General features: G+C 35.4%; 1 protein-coding gene across 1 annotated transcript in view; it reads right to left on the bottom strand.

The window, feature by feature from the left end:
* Positions 1-417: 417 nt before the first annotated feature.
* The window catches only part of PCNX4 (pecanex 4), a 46546-nt gene continuing 28644 nt past the window's right edge, over positions 418-18319 (bottom strand). Inside the window, exons 9-11 of the mRNA XM_041760111.1 lie at positions 13641-14674; positions 13056-13242; positions 418-4309 (exon numbers count right to left, since the gene is read on the bottom strand). Coding sequence (XP_041616045.1) covers positions 4058-4309; positions 13056-13242; positions 13641-14674 — 1473 coding nt within the window. The 3' untranslated portion in view covers positions 418-4057. The remainder of the gene's footprint in view (positions 4310-13055; positions 13243-13640; positions 14675-18319) is intronic.

Below are 18319 nucleotides of genomic sequence, written 5' to 3' on the forward strand. Positions count from 1 at the left end.
AGTAGAAATGCTAACCAAAAAATTATAGCAACCCACTAGACATAAATGTATGGACTATTATATGAAACAGTGCAGGATAATGAGCAGATATAAAGACGTAGCTGAAGTGGACCTGCCTCTAAGGTACTTACACTCTCAGAAGAGCTGACAGGTACAAGTGACTATAATTTGAAGCAATGGGTAGCTCATAGCAGCCATTATTAGACATCTGTCCTATGGCGTTTGCTGTTGAGGTGCTTTGTATGAGATAATTCATTTATTCCTAACAGCCCACTAAGGTATGCGTGGTATTATCCACCTTTATAGAGGAAGAAAGAGATGCTCAAAGCAAGTAGGTATTACTTTCCCAAAGTTACAGAGCTAGTAAGAGGTAAAGCTAGGATTAAATTCAACTCAGGAAAACTCCATTGGCAACTCTTTAGTTATTAATTTTACTTTTTTATTATGAGTTTTACTTTAATGTTTACCTCTTTATAGTAGAAAACATACATAAGTACAACAGAAAATCAGCAAATATTCCTTGACTACCTACCATCAAGAGGGATGTAGAGAAGAAAAATGTTTCTTTTTTTATAAGCAGTTAATAGTTTAGCTATAGTCAACATACATAAAATAACTAGAATAGTTGGGTAAGTTCGAGGCCACTCGGATGGCTATCCTTAACAAAAGGGGGAAGGTGACAGAGGTATACCATGGGGTACAGCAGCAATGGAATAAATGAACACATGGCAACATGCTTATATCTTAGGAGAGTGGCAATGAGTAGAGGACATAAATGATGAGCCATAACACAATTCTGTTTACATGCACTTAAATTTATGTGCATGGAAGGTAGTGCTCATTTTATAAGAAAACATACAATAAAAAGATATACATTAGATTTATTAAAATGGTAACTCAGGATGAGGAAGGCAATGAATGAGGGTACAGTATGGGGATAAAATATAATATACAAGAGGGCTCTTGCACAACCAGTGATGAAAACGGGCATTATGATTAATTGAATACACCACACCTGAGGTTAAAAAAAAATGAATTGTTGGAACAATTCTAGAATGCTACAAAATAATATTGTCACATGGCATGGTACTATAAGCACAAATAATTAAGAAAAGGGAGAGATTTGAATATAGAATAGTGCAAGGTGAACATGATAATCACTATGCTATGGAAACCCCTCCGGGGCAGTTAGAATAGTGTGGAAATCCTTTGTGGAGAAGGTAATTTGCACTGAGCCTTGAAAGGGTGGAATTTATTTTTTTTTTTTTTTTTTTTTTTTTTGTTTTTTTTGAAAGGGTGGAATTTAGACGAAGGTTTCAAGAGACTGTTATCCAGGTCAGTTCTGTCATTAAATCTCCAAGACCTTGTCATGGTCACCAATGTTTAGGATTTGTTGAGAGTATGCCAGTCTTCCAGAATGTCATGAATGAAAACTCATAGCATAGTATGAGGATGAAGGAACAATGAGTTCGGTTTGCTCAATTACTCCAGCCAATGAAGAGTAGAAGAGGCATAAACAAATTAAAATGATCTTTACAAATTCATCTGTATGGCATTTTTTTCTATGACATATACAATTATGTACCTTTCTGTGTTATAAACCCTCTCTTCCTCGGTCTTTTTTGTGAGCAGTCTGAGATGGAAAGGCAGCTTTTTGTCAAAGATAGTCAAGAGCTATGAAACCAACTGTTCACATACATTTAGAAGTTTATTATTTTGCTCTGACCTCTCATTTCCTAATCATCTCGACTGGCCCTTTGAAATAGGAAGGAAATGATGTGCTCATTCTATCAATGCTGAAAGTGAGGCAGAGATGGGGTTGTGCAAGGTGACAACTGGTGAGCCGGTTAGAAGAGTCACCAGCAGAAGCTATGGCTTCAGGCTTAGTCTGCTGACTACTAGGTGCTGCAGTAAGTCACATCAGACCTCAGGCATAATCAGTTATTCAGGGGCGAAATAAACATATCTTATTAAGTAAATAACCTATTATTTTTAACACCTCTACTGAAGTATGATTGGTGTACTATGGCTCCACATATTTAAAACATACAATTTGAAATGTTTTGACATACAGGCCACACTTGTGAAACTATTATTAGCACAATAAAGAGAGCAAACATATCCCTCAGCCTCCAGAGTTCTTTTGTGCCCCTTTTTAATTGCTGCCCCTGCCTATCCCACCCCAGGTGACCAATGATGTACTTTCTGTCACTATAGATTTGTTTGTATTTTCTAGGGTTTATATACATAATGCTGGTGGGAATGTAAAATGGTACAACTGATTTGAAAAAGTTTGGCAATTTCTTAAAAGTTAAAAATACACCTACCATATGATTCAGCCATTCTAGATCTAGGTATTTTCCCAAGAGAAATGAAAACATATGTCCATACAAACACTTGCAAATGAATGTTCGTAACAGCTTTTACATAATAGTGCCAAACTGTAAAAAACCCAAATGTCCATCAACAGATGAATGAAATAAACATATTGTGGACTATTCCATACAATGGAGTATTAGCAAGAAAAATGATCTACTGATACATGCAACAATATGGCTGAATCTAAAAGAAGAGCATCTGAGTCTGGATTATTCTTTTTCAGGAGATTTTAAATTAAAAATTCAATTTATTTAATGGTTATAAGATATTGGGATTGTCTATTTCATCTTTTTAAATTTTGGTTGAGTTTTAGTAGTGTGTGGCCAAAATCAAGAGTCGGATGCTTAACCAACTGAATCTCCAGGCACCAGGAAGCAGCCATAGCTTAATATTTTTTATTGGCTACAATGGATATGGAATTTAGAAAATGCTTACTATTTTTTAAAAATTGAAATATCACTGACAGATAACACTCTATTAGTTTTAGGTATATATAATGATTGAATACTTGTATATATTATTCTGAAATGATCACCACAGTAAGTCTAGTTAACTAACATCTGTCACCATACAGAGTTATAAATTTTTTTTTTTTTTTTTTTGTGATGAGAACTTTTAAGATATACTCTTAGCAACTTTCAGGCGAGTGACATGGCATTATTAACTATAGTATCATGCCTCCCCATGACTTATTTATAACTGGAAGTTTGTACATTTTGATCTTCACCCATTTCATCCTCCCCTACTCTCTTCCTCATGCAACCATTAACTTCTTCTCTGCACCTATAAGCAGCAAAAGAATGAAAATTCTGTTCGTATTATGAAAATTTTTCTCCTATTTCTTTCTGCCTTTAGATACCTAAGACACTAGTAACCACTAGTCCTAGTGGGTCAAGTAATTCTCCAGAAGCAGTATATTTAATTGAGAAGAAATTCTTAAGGAGTCACATCTACAGAATGGTCTCTAGCAGTCACTCATTATGTTGTACCCAAACACTTAATTCTGATGAACAAGATAAACCATTTCCTTTCACATATATCAAAAGGATACTGGGAAAGGAAGGAAAATATTTTATTGGAAGATGTTTTATTAAAAGCTTTTAAGGTTTCTGAATTGAAGCATATGAAAAGAAAATGAATAGATCATATGAAGACACTCAGACCATGTTAAACGTTAAAACAGCACAAAGTTTGAAAATACTATAAAATTTAATATTTTGAATAAATATATACACATTATGCAACTTTCAATAGGACCCAATATCATTACATGAAAACACTGATATGTGTGTATATCTTCTAAGTAAAAGTCAACATTGTTGTTGACTTCTGTAAGGCAAGTCACCTATCACATATTTAAGAAAACATTAAGAAACTCATTACATATCTTATACAAATGTTTCATATTTGCTAAAGTCTACTATACTACAGTTCATAGGGCACAAATATTGGCCAACTAGTTCTAACTTTTATGTTAGACAAAGTTTGTTTGCTTTTTTAATCATTAAGATAGCTAAGAGAATCAACTTTACACAGCTTGCTTTTCCCAGGCATCTGACTTGTAGGAGGAAAAAGAGAAGTTCAGTGAAATTATAAGGAATAACATTGTTACTCTTCTAGAATGAAAAAATAAAAACATCTCAATTGATGATAATACACTTACAAGTCAAAATGGGCTCTAATACAAGTGTATGTGGAGAGGTTTTGAAGAATAAATTGGATATCCCAAGGGAGGATCAGCTGCTTGTACCGTAAGGTTTCTTAAAAGTAGTGGATGAGCTTGTATACTATATCGTTCCTCATCATCGTTTGTGGCATAAAGCAATTCCCATGAAAGATTGGCCCACTGACCTCTAACAGCTTCAGCATTTAACTTCCCAACTTGGACCAACATTTCTTGAAGAGTAAGTACTCTCCCAGTGTAAACTCCCTTTGAAGTATAAAAGGGGGATAAAGAGATTACATTCAAGCCTTTATATTTTATTTATAAACTCAGAGAAAAATTCCATTGTGGTTAGGCAAATTTAAACAGAAAGTAGTGTATTAAAATGTACACACAAGTTACTTGTCTTCATAATCAAGAATCACCTCTATTTGGTAGCTCTCTGAGTAAGCTTGAAATGACATTCATTCAATAACCCAAACAGCAAAATCTCAGCACTTCTCTTTCCTTTCCTTCTCTATTCCTTCATCCCATCCGGCTTCAACAGAGATAAGTCAGTTATAAATACTAGTCAGTGGATAATTACACAATAGACTCTTTTTAAAAACAGTTATTGAGATATAATTCACATTCCATACCATTTACTCATGTAAAGTGTATAACTCAATATTTTTAGTATATTCAAATATATATAAATATCTCTACAATTTTAGAACATTTTCATGACCTCAAAAAAGAAACCCTGTACTCTTTAGCAATTACCCTCCTATCCCTTTATTCTCTCAGTCAGAAGCAACCACTAATGTACTTTCCATCTCTATAGTTTTGCCTTTTCATATGAATGGAATAATAAAAAATGTGGTCTTTTGTGACTGGCTTCTTTAACTTAGCATAATGTTTTCAAGCCTCATTCATGCAGCATATATCAGTATTTCATTTCTTTTTATGGTGGACTAATATTCCATTGTATGGATAAAACACAATTTCTTATTGATTCATAGTTGATGGATACTTGGACTTTTTCCACCTTTTGTCAGTTATGAATAATGCTACTATAAACAATGATGTACAAGTTTCTATGTGGAACTATGCTTTCATTCCTCTTGGGTGTATGTGTACTTAGGAATAGAATTATTGAGTCATATGGTAACTCTAAGTTTAATCATTTAAGAAACTGCCAAAATGTAAAATGGTTGTATCATTTTACATTTCTGCCAGCACTATATTAGGGTTCTAATCTCCATATCCTCACCAATACTTATCTGCTTTTTTAATTCCAGCCATCACAGTATGTCCTATATGAAGTGATATATCATTGTGGTTTTGGTTTGCATTTCTCTTATGCCAAATGATATTCAACATCTTTTCATGGGCTTATTTTTGCCGAATTGTATATCTCCTTTGAATAGATATCTATAGAGATCTTTTGCTCATATTTTAAATAAAAATGCCCTTTTATTATTGAGTTTTAAGAGTTCTTAGAATATTCTAGTAACAAGTTCCTTATCAGATATATGCAAATATTTTTCCCTTTCTGTGAGTTGTCTTTTCGCTTTCTTGATTGTATTTTTTTTTTTTTAAAGATTTTATTTATTTACTTGACAGAGAGAGCACAAGCAGGCAGAGTGGCAGGCAGAGGGAGATGGTGAAGCAGGCTCCTCACCAAGCAAGAAGCCTGATGTGGGGCTCATTCCCAGGATCCTGAGATCATGACCTGAGCCAAAGGCAGATGCTTATCCTACTGAGCCACCCAGGTGCCTCTGATTGTATCTTTTAAAGCACAAAGGTTTTTTTTACTCTAGATGAAGTCCTATTTATTTTTGTTTTGTTTTCATGCTTTTGGTGTTATATCTCAGAATCCATGGCCATATTTGAGATATAAAGATCTACTCCTATGTTCTCTTCTAAGATTTTTATAGTGTTAGCTCTTATATTTAGGTCTTTATTTTGAGTTCATTTTTGAATATAGTATGAAGTAAGGGTCTGCAGTTGGCTGAATACTATATCTTAAAGAAGACATATCCCAGTCCTAATGGTAGCTGTAAATTTTATCTGGACTATGTCTTTGCTGATGTAATTAAGAATCTTGAGTTAAGATCATTCTGAATTTAGGTCATCTTAAATCCAGTGGTTGATACCCTTAGAAAGGGATGGGAGAACTGACATGGGGTATATAGAAAAGGCATCCATGTGAAGACAGAAGCAGTGATTGGAGTTATGCTGACACAAGCCAAGGAATGTGAGAGGTCACCAGCAGATGGAAGAAGAAAGATTCTTCCCTAACATCTCTGGACAGAGTGTGGCCCTGTTGGCATCTTGATTTCAGGTTTTTGACGTCCAGAATTGTGAGAGAATAAATTTTTGTTGTTTCAAGCCACTCAGTTTGCAGTAATTTGTTGCAGCAGCTCTGGAAACTACTAGAGTCCAATGGTATTCTTTGAATGTGGCTGTCTCAATACCACTTGTTGAACATGTTTGAAATTCCTATGAATTTTAAAATCAGCTTGACAATTTCACAAAAAGGCCAGCTGAGATTCTGATAGGGACCGTACCAAATCTGTGAATCAAATGGGGAGTATTGCCATCATATCACTTTGAACCACGAACGTGGGTTGTTTTTCCATTTTATTAAATCTTTATTTCTTCCAACGTTTTACAGTTTTCAGAGAATAAGTTTTGTGCTTTTCTTGTTAAATTTTTTCCTAAGTATTTTATTCTTTTTGATGCTATTAAGTAGACTTGTTTTAACTTCATTTTTGGATTGTTCATTCCTAGTGTATACAAATACAACAGATTTTTGTATGTTTATCTTGTAACCTGTAACCATGCTGAACTAATTAGTTTTAAGTTTTTTAGAGAATTCCTTAGATTTTCTATATGCAAGATCATGTTATCTGTGAATAGAGATAACTTTACTTCTTCCTTTCCAATCTGAGTATTTTTTTCCTGCTTTATTACTTTGGCTAGAATCTCTAGTATAATGTTTAATAAAAATGATGAATAAAATCCTTGTCTTATTACTGATCTTAAGGAAAGCATTCAGCCTTTCATCAGTAAGTATGAATGTTAACTGTGGGTTTTTCATAGATATCTTTATCAAATTGAGGAAGCTCCTTTCTATTCCTAATTTAAGTGTTTTTAGTATGAAAGGTATTGGATTTTGTCAAATGCCTTTTCTGTATCTACTGATATGACAACACAGTTTTTTTTTTTTATTCAATTGATATGGTATATTATAGTAATTGATTTTTGGATGTTAAAGAAACCCCACATTCCTGGGATAAATACCACTTTGTCATGGTGTCTCATTCTGTTTATATGTTGGTAGACTCAGTTTGCTATTATTTTGTTACAGATTTTTACATCCATATTGATAAGAGATATTAGTCTGTAGTTTTCTCTCCTTGTAATGTCTTTATGTGACATTAAAGACATCTTAATGTCTTTAATGCTTTTGGTATCAGGGTAATGCAGGCTTCATAGAATGTGTTGGTAAGTGCTCCTTTTTCTTCTATTTTTTTGGAAGAGTTTTTTTTTTTTTCCATTTATTTCCTTAAATCGTAATCTTCTTTCTTTCTTTCTTTTTTTTTTTTTTTAATTAACTTTTATTGGTGTTTAATTTACCAACATACAGAAAAACACCCAGTGCTCATCCCGTCAAGGGTCCACCTCAGTGCCCGTCACCCATTCCCCTCCAACACCCGCCCTCCTCCCCTTCCACCACCCCTAGTTCGTTTCCCCGAGTTAGGAGTCTTTATGTTCTGTCTCCCTTCCTGATATTTCCCAACATTTCTTTTCCTTTCCTTTATATTCCCTTTCACTATTATTCATATTTGGAAGAGTTTTTGAAGAACTGGTAGTATTCTTTAAAATATTTGGTAGAACTATGTAACAAAGCCATCTAGTTCTCAGATTTTCTTTACGGTTAGTATTTTGATTATTACTTGTTATAGGTCTGTTCAGATTACTTCTTCTTGAATCAGTTTCAGTAGTTTGTATTTGTAGGAATATGTACATTTCATCTAAGTTATATAATTCACTGGCATACAAGTGTTCACAGTATTCCTTGATCATCATTTTTATTCTTATAAGGTCAGAAGTAATGTTCCCTTTTTTTTTGTATTTCATAATCACCTTTCTTATCTTTATTAATTTTTCTTCTGTATGCTTTTAGTTTCCTCTTTTTCCAGAAGTGTTATAAGGTGGAAAGTTAAGTTATTGATTTGAAATCTTTCTTCTTTTTAAATAGGCATTTTAAAGCTACAAATTTTGTTCTAAAGACTGCTTTAATTGCCTCTTACAGGTTTTGGTATACTGTGTCTTCTTCACTGTCATTTATCTCTTGGTATATTCTAATTTTTTCTTTGACCACTGGTGACTTGGCACATGTTGTGATTTCCATATATTTGTAAGTTTCCTAAATTTCTTCCTCTTACTGATTTTTCATTTCATTTTCTTTTGGTCAGAGGATAAGCTTTGTAGAATTTCAATCCTTTGAAATGTATTTTGTTTTATGTCTTAGTATATGATTTATCCTGGAGATTGTTCCATGTACACTTCAGAAAAATGCATATTCTACTGTTTTTAGGTGGAATATTAAATAGATGTTTGTCTGCTGTTACAGGTTTATAGCGTTGTTCAAATATTTTTCTGCTGATCTGCCTACTTGTTCTATCCATGACTGAAAGTAGGGTTTTGAAATCTTAAATTATTATTGCTGAATTTTCTATTTCTCTCTTCATTTCTGTCAGTTTTGCCTCATAGATTTTGATGATTCACTGTTAGCTCCACTGAACTGGACTGACACTTTTATCACTATAAAATGTCCCTCTTATTCTCTAGTAACTTTTTTTTTTTGTTTCAAAGTCTATTATTTTATTCTTTATTTAACTTAAATTCAATTAGCCAATATATAGTACACCCTTAGTTTCAGATGTGTTCAATAATTTATCAGTTGCGTGTAAAACCCAGAGCTCGTTACATCATGTACCCTTCTTAAAGTTTATTATCTTCTGACAATAGTCTAGATACTTCAGTTTTCTTGTTGCTGCTTGCCTGATATATCTTTTTCACCTTTTTACTTTCGGTTTGTTTTTTTTATCCAGTCTGACAATCTCTTTCAACTGTTTAATCTTTTAATGTTAGTAACTATTGATATAGCTGGATTTAAGTCTGTCATTTTCCTTTTGTCTTCTAATCTCATCTTTATCCCTCTATTCCTCCTTTACGGCTTTCTTTTGCCTTAAGTGAATATCCTCTAATGCAGAAGTTTAATTTATTTAATGATTTTTTTTTAAGATTTTATTTATTTATTTATGAGAGACACACAGAGAGAGAGGCAGAGACACAGGCAGAGGGAGAAGCAGGCTCCATTCAGGGAGCCTGACTTGGGACTCGATCCCAGGACTCCAGCATCAGGCCCTGGGCTGAAGGCGGCGCTAAACCGCTGAGCCACCCGGCTGCCCTGATTTTTTCTTTTTTGCCCGATTTTTTCACTTAAAACTTTCCTCAGTGGTTGCTCTAGGGCTTGCCATGAATAACTTATTAGAATCAGCATTAGTTTATACTAATTTAGGTGAGATATATAAAAAATAATCCTGTATAGTTCTATTCTCCTTTTGCCACTTTTTGTGGTATTGTTATACATATTATATCTTTAATGTTACAAACCCAATAGTATATTGTTATAATTATTTTACATACTTTTATATCTTTTAAAGAAACTGAGAAGAAGAAAACAAGTATATATTTATTGCTTTTGCTACATTAACTTATTTACTATTTCTGGTTCTCTTTTATTCCTATGGATTCAAGTTACCATCTGGAATCATTTCTTTTGCTTAGTATAGCTTTGTTTCCACTGACTTCCATTCTGCAATTATTGGCAAATACACCTTTCTATGTGATATAGACACAAAAATGCACTGAAATCAGGAAGAATGACGCCTTCAGCTTTGGTCTTTCTCAGGATTGCTTTGGGTATTTGGGGTCTTTTGTGTCTCCCTACAAATTTTGGATTGTCTGTTCTATTTTTGTGGAAAGTGCCACTGGAATTTTGATAGGTATTGCAATGAATCTGTAGACTGCTTTGGGTAGTATGCACATTTTAATAGTACTAATTCTTCCAATCCATCTTTCCATTTATTTGTGTCTTCTTAAATTTCTTTAATCAATGTATTATAGTTTTCAATGTACAGATCTTTCACTTCCTTGGTTAAATTTATGCCAAGGCATTTTATTTTTTGATGTAATTGTAACTTGTTTTAGCTTCCCTTTCTGATAGCCTGCTATTAATGTATAGAAACACAATAATTTTTGTATATTGATTTTGTATCCTTACTAAATTTGCTTATTATTTCTAAGTTTTTTAGTAGAGTACTTAGGACTTCCTATACATAATATCATGTCATCTGCAAACAGTGACACTTTTACTTCTTCCTTTCCAAACTGGATGACTTTATTTCTTTTTCTTGTCTAATTGCTGGGGCAGGAATTCTGATACTATGCAAGAGTGGGTATCCTTATCTTATTCCTAATCTTAGAGGAAAGGCTTTCAGCTTTTCACCACTGATTATGAAGCTGGCAGTGGGCTGTCATATATGGCCTTATTATTGAGGTACTTTCCTTCTATATCCACTTTGTTGCCTACTTTATTTTCTTCTTTAAGTATGATTTCTTTCAGCCCTTTGAACACTTTTATAATGGCTACTTTGAAATCTTTGTTAAATCTGACATCTTAGTCACTCATAGGCAATATCCCCTCCCTGGTGCATGGGTCTGACTTTCCTGTTTCTTATGTCTTATAATTCGTGTTGAATACTGGATATTTTATGTAACACCACTGCAATTCTGAGCATTGATCTTTGCCCCTCCCCCCCCCGCCCCTTACCCTGGGGCTTGTTATTTATTTGCTTGTTAGTTTAGTAAGTGGCTGGATGACTTTAGTGAAATTAATCCCTAACCTTCCCAACAAGTATGAAGCCTTTGATGTAGTTCCTCAGGGACTGCAGCCTTGTGAATGTCCACAATTACGATGAGATGGCAGTGGTTTTAGCAGGGCTCTCTTCATCTATAATTGCTCACACTCAACTGCTAAGCTCCAATGATTGCCAGGTGGTTGCTTTGTTTTCAACAATGACCTGGGAAGTAAATTGTTTTATAGACTGATCCAATTAAACATGGACACTTTTGACCCCAGGAGGGCTCTTCTCTATGGATTCTTCCCCTGGATCTATTTACCTATTCAGCCTAAAGTTTAGTTTATGTATCTAACAAATTTACCCGTAGCCCCTTAATTACTTTTTACCATAAGCTCCATTGTTTTTGAGAGCATCTTAGGTGTCAATGTATACATACTGCTGCAAATAAACTAATTTCCTGTGGGAGAAATTTAGAGTTCTCTTTTTCAATGGTCTGCTTCTCCCACTGGGCAAAATCTCTGAGCCAGAGCTCTGTATCTGGGGATGAGACAATGGCATGCTTCTCTCTGAGAGACACCTCTGCTTTAGGAGGTAGAAGGGGAGCAGTAACCTCAGGCTTTCTTGGCTTGCCTCTCTCAGTGTGGAACCTCCACCTTCCAAGGAGGTAAGGGTGGCCAGGGCCCCATTATTCTCAGTGGCACCAAATACAGGGTAAAGTCTCCACCCAAAGTGATGGGGTGGCCAAAAAGGAATTCTCACCTCTTAACTATACATGCTCAGAATCTAACCTCACAACAGGCAGCTAAGATAAGAAACGCCGAAGCCCTGACTCTCCCAGGAAAACAGTCCTCCAACTAGATAGGAGCTGAAGTGAGAGGGAACTCTTCCTGTTCATATCAGTCTGGGTGGAATTTCTGTCTTGAGTTGGGAAGGAATGGTTCAAATACTGCAGTCCCTCACTCTTACTGGGTTTTAGTTGAAACTCTTGAATAAATGTTTCTTCATTTGCATATGCCCTGAGGACCATTCCAAGTCTTTAAATGGTTGTTTTTTAAAAATAATTTTTGGGTGCCTGGGTGGCTCAGTCCGTTAAGTGTCTGCCTTCAGCTCAGGTTGTGATCTCAGGGTCCTGAGATCAAGCTCCATGTCAGGCTCCCTGCTCAGTGGGGAGCCTACTTCTCCCTCTCCCCACTGCTTGTTCTTTTTCTCTCTCTCGCTATCTGAAATAAATAAAACCTTAAAAAAAATAACTTTCATTATTTTTGATGGAGAGCACATCTGTGGAGCTCCTCAAGCTGCAATACCAGATATGAAACCTATAATGAGCTTATAACATTGAATCACATTGTGCACACTTGATGACATTTTAAATGTAATGAGAAGAGCCACTAATTTCTTTAAAAAAAAAGAAACTCCTGGGGATCCTGGGTGGCTCAGTGGTTTAGCGCCTGCCTTTGGCCCAGGGCGTGATCCTGGACTCCCGGGATCATGTCCCACATCAGGCTCCCTGAATGAAGCCTGCTTCTCCCTCTGCCTGTGTCTCTGCCTCTCTCTCTCTGTGTGTGTCTCATGAATAAATAAATAAAATCTAAAAAAAAAAAAAAACAAAACAAAACTCCCGGAGTCTGATTTTTCACAGGTCAGAGTTGCTTCAAATAAAACATAGAAAAAAAATAAAACATAGAAGTCAGCAAAAGGAATACTCTGCCACTTATAAATTAATTTTTCTTTTAGGAGTCAAGTCCAAAATGATAAGTCATGACTCAAATTTGGCATAGGAATATAATCCATGTAGTCAAATATGTTATAGCAATTTAAGAAATTAAGTTTACTTGGCTATCTTATAGGTCAGTTATTACACAATGGCTACACATTTTTAATTGGCTCACATTATGTTTCCAAAAGAAAATAGTCATTCTAGGATTGTACTATATTGGCCATAAAGTCACGGTTGCAAATGCCTTAACAAGATAATTAATATATCCATACCCAGAATGTTGTATCTCTATCAACTAGTTCAAATACTTTATAACTGATTTCTGTTCTTTAAGGTTAATATACAAAAACGTTTAAAAACACATTTTTAACCTTACCATATTAGGGTCATATCCCAGAGAAAACAAGTATGGTTTTTCTTGTAAAACTGCTTCCTTCCACTTTTCATCAGATACCAAACCAATGTACCAGTCAGTTTCATATTCTTCAAGGCAGTTAGTCAGCTCTTTAAAGTCTTCTATTGAACCTAAACTTGCTTTATCAATCATTAATTTCAGAGTGTACCTTAAAAATGGAGAAACAACGAATTTTAGAATTTTTAATAAAATTTATCAAATCAACCTTATAGGTGAAATAGATTTTGTTCAATCAATATTTTTAAGACACTGCACTGAAATCATACATATTTCAGATAAAAAGATCAAGGAGAATGATGGAGTGAAGTGAAAGTGAAGAAATCCATTAAGTCATATGAAAAACAGGTTCTCCATATAAACAAAATAAAAAGAAGTCGAAATTAAAATGTACTCCTGATATAATCACTGTATATGCTAAGCATCTTTTTCCCTATTTTTAGGAAAGTGATTATTTTTGAAAGTTAGAAATGAAGTATCTTCTTCTAGGTTATTTTAAAATAATCAGTATTTTCTACCAGTAATTTATATATAATCAAAATGAATTACCTGAAAGCTTTCAGTGCTAGTTGGAACAGTTCTGGCTTTTCTGTGAGCCAATCCAAGGCAAGAGACCAAGGCAAAACACCACTGTAAACTCTCAATAAATGACCAGGACTGGGAACCATATTATCTACTCCAAATAAACTAAAATAACAAGTCATTACTGCATGAACATAAAAGTCTTTTAAAACTTTGTCCTTTGCAATTTCTTCCAGTACATTTGAGGCATTTTCTTCTGAATGAAAACATTCCAACTGCCTTAAAACAAATTGATACCACTCTTCTGGAAATAATGAGCTCATCTCCCTCATTTTGGAATTAGGCAAACAATTAGATGTCCACTCTTCAGGTAAGCTTAACAAGTGAGAATGAGAACAACTGAACTCCATGAGAGGGATATATGCCATATCTTTTGGTTTTCCTTTGTCAACCACAGGGTATCCCAATATAACTGACTTGTAAAGACTGCTTTCAGGAACTGTGCCTAAAAAATGATCGCCAACCTCCTGTGCTTCTAGTGATCCTGGAATAGGCAAATTTATACCTGGTACAACCTTTAATTGATCTTTTTCTTTTCCTTTTTTGATAGTTGGCTCATCGCCAAAAATATTATCATCAGACCAGTCATCCAAAATTTCTGAATTTAAACTATCTGTGTCTTCTGGGGATTGGGTTTGTGGTGAAGCAGTCAAAGCAGGCAGGATTATTGGGGATGCTTTCCCTTTATTTTCCATTTCGTGAACAACCTCCTGCACGTTGGGTCTTCTGGAGCAGTACTGAACAAGTATCCACACAAGTACTTTAATAAGGTCACCATTAAATTCCTTTAAATTGTCATGTGAATCGATTATGCCAGATAGAACATTCCTGGCATCAGAATAGAGTTTTACTGGCAAAACAGTACAAGGTGTCAAGACATTTCCAAAGTGTTCATTAATAGAACATATTCTTGAAGATTCTTGTTCAAAGGCACTTTGAAAAACTTCATCAACTCTTTGAGCTTCAGCAGTATGACAGGACGTCTCTTGCAATTCTAACCCCTAAACAGGAAATAAAAAGTACTTCAGTTTATGATCACTTATTACACAGAGAAAAGCAACTATTTTTGTATGTGCCCACATATTGGATTATAATTAAAATATAGAAAATGCAAAAAAAATTTAACTCAAGAACTATACCTTTACTCAAACTTATTGCCACTTAAACACACTTGATGCTGCATACAGATGAAAAATGCTATTTTAAAAGAAATTATAGAAATGCCACTAGAAATTACCAAAACAATTTAATTGACTATGACTGCAATTTTGAATGACTATATGTATAGTCAAGGTCAAATTACACTTACAAAAAACTTTTTAATATAAAATTTTGGAGGGTAAGAGGTAAAATTGGAATTATATAGCATATACAGTAGTTTTTTATCCTACTTTATATGAAAGCATTATTCTACTGTATGGATACGCCACAATGATTTACTCAATCATTTTCCTGTTCCAGTTTTTAATTATAACATCATCATCATCATCATCATATAGATTTATGTATTTGGTTACTGTCTGTCTCATCTAACTATAATGTAAACTCCATAAAGCAGCTCTCTTTTGGATACTATATCTACAGTGCCTAAACCAGTACTTGGCACACACTAGGTATGCAGCAAATATATGCTGACAGAATGAATATTATGGATGTGTTTTTACTTTTTACCTATTCCTTTTTATTTTTTTTAAAAGACTTTATTTATTTATTCATGAGAGACAGAGAGAGAGGCAGAGACACAGGCAGAGGGAGAAGCAGGCTCCATGCAGGGAGCCCAATGTGGGACCCGATCCCCGGACAGTAGGATCACACCCTGAGTAAAGGCAGATGCTCAACCGCTGAGTCACCCAGGCATCCCCCTGCCAAGAAATGTTAAAGGGAGTCTGACGCAGGACCCGATCCTGGAACTCCAGGATTACGCCCTGGGCTGAAGGCAGGCAATAAACCGCTGAGCCACCCAGGGATCCCCTTATTTATTTCCTTTTTAAAGATGTATCCATTCATTTGAAGGGAGGGAGGAGTAAAGGGAGAGGAGACAGTACCAAGTAGACTCTGCATCCAGTGTGGAGCCCAATGTGGGGCTCAATCGCATGATCCCAAGATCATGACATGAGCCAAAACCAACTCTGATGCCCAACCAACTGCGTCACCCAGGACCCCTGAATGTGTTTTTATGTGAATTTTAAACACATTTTTGTTACTTCTCTACAAGGAACCACTTGAAGAGGATGAACCAGGTCACTGTTTTCTGTTATTATTGCTACCATTGTTCATTTATTTACACATATTTACAAAATTACCAGTGCCTTTAATAGAAGACAATGCTGTCAGGTTGTATTAGGATCCAAGCAGTGAGTCTGGAATGTGACATCAGAAGCCATTTTTAAATCATGGCTTTACCAGGTGTTAGTACATAATCATGAGTAGATCACTTATCCAGAGAATCCTATTCTTTCTCTTTCAAAGAAAACTAATCCTTGCACATAGGGTTATGAAGATTTAAGTAATAAAAGTGCTTTGTTGGGGTGCCTGGGTGGCTTCATCAGTTAAGCCTTGGACTCTAGATTTCGGCTCAGGTCATGACCTCAGGGTCCTGAGATCTAGCCCCACAACGGCTCTGTGCTGGGCATGGAGCCTGCTTAAGATTCTTTCTTTACTTCTCCCTCTGCCCCTCTCCTCTAACAATCTCTTTCTAAAAAATAATTTCTTAAAAAGTGCTTTGTAAACTTTAAAGCATACAATAAATAAATATTGGTAAGATGATATTGCTAAGCTACCTTGTGTCCAAATAAATGAAAAAGAAAAAAGTCTGTCATCAAAAAAGTAATCTTTACATATATGACAGAGCACAAAAGATCAATAAAGGATCCACATTATTAGGTATTATAAAACATACCATTTTAAAAATACAGCCTAAATGCAGTATGTCCTCAATATTTTGCATGAGTTTTTGCCTTCTCTTACCTGTACAGGTTAGACTAGGTTCTCAAACGTAAGCTAAGTCAGAACCACTGGAGGGCAGTTAAAACAGACTGTCGGGCCCCCCCTTCTTGTTTCTGATTCAGTAGGTCTGAAGTGGTGCCTAAGAATGTCCATTTCTAATAAGTTCCAGGAGATGTTAGTATTACTAATCTAGGGAGCTTAATTTAGAGAACCACTGGGTAAAAGAAAAAGCTTTTTAGTCACCAGCAATTTTATCCTGTTGGTGCTAAGACAAAACATTCATTCATTCACCACTATTCATTCAACAAATATTTATCAAGGGCCTATTATATGCCAGACACTGTTCCAGGGGCTTAGGATATGTCTCTTCAGAGAGCCCTGCCCTTGTGACATTTACATTAGAGAGTAAAGGGGACACAGACAATCAACAATGAAAATAAGTAAATTATATAGTTTGTTAGAAGGTATAAGTGCTATAAAAATAAAGAAAAAGTAAAGCAAGCCAAAGATGACTGGGACTGCCAGGATGGGTGTGGGAATACAATTTTAAATAGGATAGCCATAGTAGATCTCACTGAGAAGGTGACATTTGAGAAAGAATTGAAGGTGGTAAGGGAGTTAGCTGTGTGCTTATGTGAAGGAGGGGTGTTCCAGGTAGAGAGAAGAGCCAGTAGGCTGGAGTAGAGAAGATTCAAGTAGTAAGATGAGGCCAAGAGGAAATAGAGAGCCTGACCATCCAGGGCCCTTGGCTTTTACTCTGAATTAAAAAAAAAAAGAGATACACTGTATGGTTTTGAGTAGAGAATTGACATGATATGAGTTAGATTTTAAAGATAACTCTAGTTGAGAAAAGACATAGGGAGGCACAGGTAGAAAGAAGCAGGGAGACCATTTAGGAGACTATTGCAATTACCTGAAAAGAGATAAAGAGAGCTAATAGTAGGGTGGTGAGAAATGGTGGGATATAGGACATGGCTTAAACACAGAGCCAACAGGATTCTTGTTGCAGTGCATGCGGGGTATGAAGTAAACAGGAGTGAAATATCACTGGACTAAAGATCAGATGCTTTGGGGCTGAGCAACCAGAAGTATGGGGTTGTCACCAAAGACTGCCAGGCTCTGGGGCAGTCTGATATTAAGAGGTCAAGAAAGGTACCTGGGTGGCTCAGCTGGTTAAGTGTCTGCTTTGGGCTCAAGTCATGATCCCAGGGTTCTGGTATGGAGCCTGGCATCCAGCTCCCTGCTCAGCAGGGAGTCTGCTTCTCTCTCTTCCTCAGCCCCTCCCCCACTCATACTGTCTCTCAAATATATAAATAAAATCTTAAAAAAAAAAAAAAGATCAAGGGAAAGAGAAGGAACCATTAAAGGAGACTGACAAGGACTGACCCATGAAATAAGCTAAAAAAAGACACTGACTGTGTCAAATGCTACAGACAGGTCAAATAAGACCAGGTCTGAGAACCAGTCATTGGATTTAGTAATGTGATAGCCACTGGAAACTTGGACAGTTTTGGTACAGTAACAGGCAACAGGGTCAAAAACCTAGGGTAAGTTGAAGAGAAAATGGGAGAAATGAAATTTGATGTTTGATTATAAGTAATTCTATTAAGGCATTTTGCTTTAAAAAGAGGAGAAAAACAGGGTGAAGCAGTTAGGGGAGTAAGGATCCAGAATAAGTTTTTAATTACGTTGAGAATGCT

The sequence above is a fragment of the Vulpes lagopus genome, chromosome 6 (genome assembly GCF_018345385.1).
Source record: "Vulpes lagopus strain Blue_001 chromosome 6, ASM1834538v1, whole genome shotgun sequence".
Classification (NCBI taxonomy): Eukaryota; Metazoa; Chordata; class Mammalia; order Carnivora; family Canidae; genus Vulpes; species Vulpes lagopus.